Source organism: Cebus imitator, unplaced genomic scaffold (assembly GCF_001604975.1).
Source record: "Cebus imitator isolate Cc_AM_T3 unplaced genomic scaffold, Cebus_imitator-1.0 Scaffold216, whole genome shotgun sequence".
NCBI lineage: Eukaryota > Metazoa > Chordata > Mammalia > Primates > Cebidae > Cebus > Cebus imitator.
The window spans coordinates 245,510-251,127 of record NW_016107531.1 but is presented as its reverse complement, the minus strand read 5'-3'; the positions used below and the strand labels follow the sequence as shown (position 1 = coordinate 251,127).

General features: G+C 48.4%; 1 protein-coding gene and 1 non-coding gene across 20 annotated transcripts in view; both read left to right on the top strand.

Moving 5' to 3' along the window:
- Positions 1 to 5,618, top strand: part of ODF2 (outer dense fiber of sperm tails 2) — a 47,682-nt gene that overhangs the window by 2,275 nt on the left and 39,789 nt on the right. For 3 of the 19 annotated variants that reach the window (XM_017548955.2, XM_037745874.1, XM_037745873.1), the window contains 3 exons: positions 2,454 to 2,544; positions 3,769 to 3,885; positions 4,159 to 4,284. In XM_017548955.2, coding sequence (XP_017404444.1) covers positions 2,454 to 2,544; positions 3,769 to 3,885; positions 4,159 to 4,284 — 334 coding nt within the window. Of the gene's footprint in view, positions 1 to 2,453; positions 2,545 to 3,713; positions 3,886 to 4,158; positions 4,285 to 5,618 lie in introns of all 19 variants that reach the window. The other 16 variants (XM_017548978.1, XM_037745878.1, XM_017548979.2 and 13 more) reach the window with 7 other exon arrangements.
- Positions 5,462 to 5,602, top strand: LOC119474197. The gene has a single exon (XR_005203483.1). It is a non-coding gene; the product is annotated as a U4 spliceosomal RNA (small nuclear RNA).

Below are 5,618 nucleotides of genomic sequence, written 5' to 3'. Positions count from 1 at the left end.
TTTTTTGGTGACGGAGCCTTACTATGTTGCCCAGGCTGGAGTGCAGTGGCGAGATCTCGGCTCACTGCAGCCTCTGCCTCCTGGGTCCAAGCAGTTCTCCTGCCTCAGCCTCCGAGTAGCTGGTATTACAGACGCGCAACACTAGGCTGGACTAATTTTTGTATTTTTAGTAGAGATGGGGTTTCACCATGTTGGCCAGGCTGGACTTGAACTCCTAACCTCTTGATCCAGTTGCCTTGGCCTCCCAAAGTGCTGGGATTACAGGAGTGAGCCACTGCGCCCGGCTGGTTCAGAGCCTTTTTGAAGGGAATCCAGGTGTAAATAAATAACATGTAAAGAGGTGGATGTGGCAGTTAGCCAGATGGTGGAATCCAGGTGGTTTGACAGGAAACCCACGGAGAGATTGCCCAAAACTGTTGGCTTTACGTGAACAATGTTCTAAATAATTAGGGAAAAAAGCCTGTCTTCTCAGTTTTGGTATTACTTGGCTAAAGGATCAATAGAGCGCTTTCTCTCTCAGTCTCGTGTCTCTCTCTCTCTCTCCCTCTCTCTCTCTCTCCCCATATATATATATATTTCTTTTTAAAATCAAGATGTTATATACATACAGCAAAATGCATACCAAAGTGCTCAAGTATTTTTTCCATGCATTTTGATGTTGCATTATTTTCCCCAAGTATTTGTAGAGAGGGCAAGATGATAATTTGGGACTGCCCCATCCCTGCTCCACCCTCCCCGCCACCCCCAGGTCACTCAGCCTGTGATCTCCCCCTAACTTTGGGGGCCGGTGCGATGGCTCATGCCTTTGTAATTCTAGCAATTTTAGAGCCTGACCAACATGGTGAAACCCCATCTCTACTAGACATACAAAGCAATCCCAGCCTGACCAACATGGTAAAACCCTGTCTCTACTAGAAATAAAAAAAATTAGCTGGGAATAACGGCACGTGCCTTTTCCCAGTTACTCAGGAGGCTGAGGCAGGAGAATTGCTTGAACGCAGGAGGTGGAGGTTGCAGTGAGCCAAGATTGGGCCACTGCACTCTAGCCTGCACTCCATCTTGGGAAAAAGAAAATTGCAATGAGATGGATCAAGTGGTTATTCCAAGTCCCTTCCCATCCTGGAGTTCTTGGATATACTGCTGACAGATTTTGGACCAAATTAAACTTTTGCATTTTTTTTTTTCTGTCTTTGTAGATCTAGTGATGGAGCTGTATAGTATATGTGTAAGCAAGGTGAATTACACATGGCATTAAAAAAAAACCCTGCTGCTTAAGAGCTTAAAGGATAGCAAGTGAAATATTTTGGGAAATACTTTTTTATTCTCTTAGGGGAATATTTGAGCCTTAATTTGATGAGCGTGCATCACAGTGACTTCTTGTGCCTGAGCCTAATGCTCTTTGAAAATTTTCTTTTTTCTTTCTTGTTTTTGTTTTGAAATGGTGTCTCCCTCTGCCACCTAGGGTGGAGTGCAGTGGCGCAGTCACAGCTCACTGCAGCCTCCACCTCCCTGCAGCCTCCACCTCCCAGGCTTAAGTGATTCTCCCACCTCAGCCTCCCTAGTAGCTGGGACTACAGACACATACCACCACACCCAGCTAATTTTTGTATCTTTTGTAGAGATGGGGTCTTGCCATGTTGTCCAGGCTGGTCTCAAACTCCTGGACTCATGCAGTCTGCCCACCTTGGCCTCCAAAAGTGTTGGGATTACAGGCATGAGCCTTGGCCACCGATGCTCTTATTTATGTCATTCACTCACTGAGCCTTTCTCCAGGGCCATCTCTGCTCCAGGCACTGTCCTGGGTGCTTCTACCTTTGGCCAAACTAGCACCTTGGCTGCTGCTCATGTGCTGCCTGCTTTTTGTCATCTGACAAGATGTCAGCTAGGCTTTTCAGCAAGGGTCACAATACGTGTGATGTGACGATATGTTAAAAGTTCAGCCTGCGGCCGGGCGTGGTGGCTCACGCCTGTAATCCCAGCACTTTGGGAGGCTGAGGTGGGCGGATCCCGAGGTCAGGAGATCGAGACCATCCTGGTCAACATGGCAATCGCTGTCCCTACTAAAAATACAAAAATTAGCTGGGCGTGGTGGCGCATGCCTGTAATTCCAGCTACTCTGGAGGCTGAGGCAGGAGAATCGCTTGAACCCAGGAGGTGGAGGTTGCAGTGAGCCAAGATTGCACCAGTGCTCTGCGACCTGGTGACAGCAATGAGACTCTGTCTCCAAAAAAAAACATATCCAGCCTGCAAATGCCCATTACCCTATTTCCATCCCACTGCTGGGCACACCATGTACATCTGGTGCTCATCTCAGGAGAGACAAGGAATTCCAGGCTGGTTCTCCTAGCCATGAACTTGTTAGCTACCATAGGGAGTGTGTAATTTCACGAGATCTAAAATACAAGAGAGCCCTAGTTCTCTGCTTACAGTCTGGTTCTTGTGCCTGCATGCAGGTTTCCATCGTGCGGGAAGAACGGAGTAACGAGTCTCACGCAGAAAAAGGTCTTGAGAACACCTTGTGGCGCACCAAGTGTAACCGTGACGGTAGGTGACGCGCTCACATAGCAGCCCTCTTTGGTCACCCTGCTAAAAATGCTTCTGCACACCATTTGTAGGAGGTGCCTTACCCTACTGGGCACCATCACGGCCCAGGTGCTCTGCTAGGTGCTGTGATACCTACCCTGCTGATTTTTAATTCTGATTATTTTTGCCTGTGGTAAGGCTGCCAGGTGTGAGGAAATTATCTTAGACTTAGCCCTCTAGTCAAATCCTAAAATCTTGACATTTTTTCAATAAAGAAAGGAAAAGAAAAATAAGAGAAAAAAACGTTTAAAGAATAGGGGGAAGGGCTGGGTGTGGTGGCTCATGCCTGAAATCCTGGCACTTTGGGAGGCTGAGGCAGGTGGATCACGAGGTCAGGAGATCGAGACCAGCCTGGCCAACATGGTAAAACCCCGTCTCTACTAAAAATACAAAAATTAGCTGGGCATGGTGGCAGGTGCCTGTAATCTCAGCTATGCCGGAGGCTGAGGCGGGAGAATCACTTGAACCAGGGAGCTGGAGGTTACAGTGAGTTGATCGCACCACTGTGCTCCAGCCTGGTGACAGAGTGAGACTCCGTCTCAAAAATTAAAAAAAGGAAAATAAAAGAAAATTTAAAAAATGGGGGGAAGGATAAGAGCTGGTGGTGGTTGAGGGGTTTGTAGCTGCGGTTCTGCCCTGCTCATGTTTTCTTTAGGATCTAGACAACCTTCTCATCCTTGGCATTTCCTCCAGCTTTCTGTTTTCATGGTCTTTGATCTGCCTGCTGTCTGATTTATTCTGCACCCTGAGCATTTTGTGTATTTCCCACGCCAATCTGCATGCCCAGTTGAGATCACTGTGTAGAAGGATCCGCCTGCTTTCCGCTGTGTTTCACTACATCCAAGGAGGAGCTGTGCATTCCAGCAGGTTTATAGGAGATCCAGCCCTGAGGACCCCTGGGCCTGTGTCTGGGCTCTGTTCTAGAACTGGTGGGTCTTGCAGACCCTCTCTTGAGTAGACCAGAATCTTCCTGGTGGTCTTCTGCTGCTGGGATCTCTGCAGGAGCCTGCTGAATGACACTCCCACCTTGCTCCCTGCCTGCATGCCAGTAGTTGGTAGCTGTCCTGCTCGCTTGGTGGCTAGGCTTTTTGGTGGCCCCCAGAGGCTGTGAGCTCTGTTTTTATGCCCAGTTTACTCATCCACAGATCAACCATTTTTGCGTTGTCCTCCTCCCCCACCTGCCAGAAGCCAACCATGAAGGACCGCTCTTCAACTCCCCCTTTACATGTTCACGTGGATGAGAACACCCCTGTCCACGTCCACATAAAAAAACTCCCGAAACCATCAGCGACCAGCAGCCAGGTAGGAGCATGCCAGTGGGGCGAGGTAGTAGCTGTCGATCTCGGTGATCCTGCTAAGCCCAGCCTCCTCGCACTCTGATTCCAAAGGTTTGGGAGACAAACAAACTCTTGGAGGCCGGTTTCCAGGTTAGAAGGTAGGCAGGCCTGTCATCCAGGAGCAGCTGCGGTAACATTAGTCAGAAGAGGCATCCTGCCAGTCGGAGATGGATGCCACCAGAGTGGCACCGTGGCCAGCTGGGTGTGGAAGTGACCCTGGGTTTGTCCCTTTCCACAGAAATCTCACAAGCGAGGAATGAAAGGGGACACTGTGAATTTGCGGCGGAGTGTCCGGGTGAAAACCAAGGTACCTTGGATGCCCCCTGGAAAATCATCTGCCCGGCATGTGGGATGCAAGTGGGAGGTAATGTAAAGTGTGGGATGCAAGGGGAGGCTCACCCTTGCCCAGGCTTTTCTTCTCGGACTGCTCAGATCCTAGCAGGCCTCAACCTCGGTCAGCTGTAGCTACTGGAATGTCCTAACAGACCCCATTTACTGAGGGCCTTGCTAAACCTGAAACTATGTGAATTTTCTTCAGTTCTTATGACACTGCTATGTGAGAGGTCCTATTGTCCCAATGCAGAGATGAGGAATCAGGGCTCAGAGAGAGGTGATTTTCCTGAAGTCACAGAGAAGGTAGCAGAGCTGGAGTTAAGACTTATTCTAGAGGCCGTACTTCTAGCCTCTCTGCTTTGCTTGTGAGGAGCCACATCACATGTATTTTCTTTTCTCTTTTTTTTTGAAACGGAGCCTTGCTCTGTCTCCCAGGCTGGAGTGCAGTGGCACGATCTCAGCTCACTGCAACCTCCACCTCCCGGGTTCAAGCAATTCTCCTGCCCCAGCCTCCTGAGTAGCTGGGATTATAGGCACATGCCACCACACCCAGCTAATTTTTGTATTTTTAGTAGAGACGGGGTTTTACCATGTTGGCCAGGCTGGTCTTGAACTGACCTCAAGTGATCTGCCTGCCTCGGCCTCCCAAAATGCTGGGATTATAGGCATGAGCCTCCGCGCCGAGCCTACTTTTCTTTCAGTTTATTACATTAGAAATCTTTTGGCTGGGCGCGGTGGCTCATGCCTGTAATCTCAGCACCTTGGGAGGCCGAGGCGGGTGGATCATGAGATCAAGAGATGGAGACCATCCTGGCCATGGTGAAACCCCCTCTCTTAAAAAAAAAAAGAAAAAAAAATATAGCAGCAGTGAAAAGAAAAAAAATTAGAAATCAAAAACAAAAATAATTCCCTGAAGTTTATAGTCATACCTCATAGTTTTGACTCCCTGACTTACCAGTTTTTCCCTTAGAGACAAAGGGAGTATGGGGCCTTCTTGGGATTAAATGAGAACTGCTCTGACCAGTATAAGAAGTTACGAATATTGAAATTAAAAAGCTGCCATGGCCGGGCACAGTGGCTCACACGTGTAATCCTGGCACTTTGGGAGGCTGAGGCGGGTGGATTGTCTGAGCTCAAGAGTTTGAGATGAGCCTAAGCAACAACGGTGAAACTCCATCTCTACTAAAATACAAAAAATTATCTGGGCAAGCTTTGCTCAGTGGCAGTATTGTAGCCAATGAGGTTTATCCGAGGTGCGATTATTGCTAATTGAAAACTTTTCCCAATACCCTGCCATGACGACTTGAAATACAGTCGGCATTAGCAATTTTTGACAGTCTCTACAGAGAATGAATTAAAAAAAAA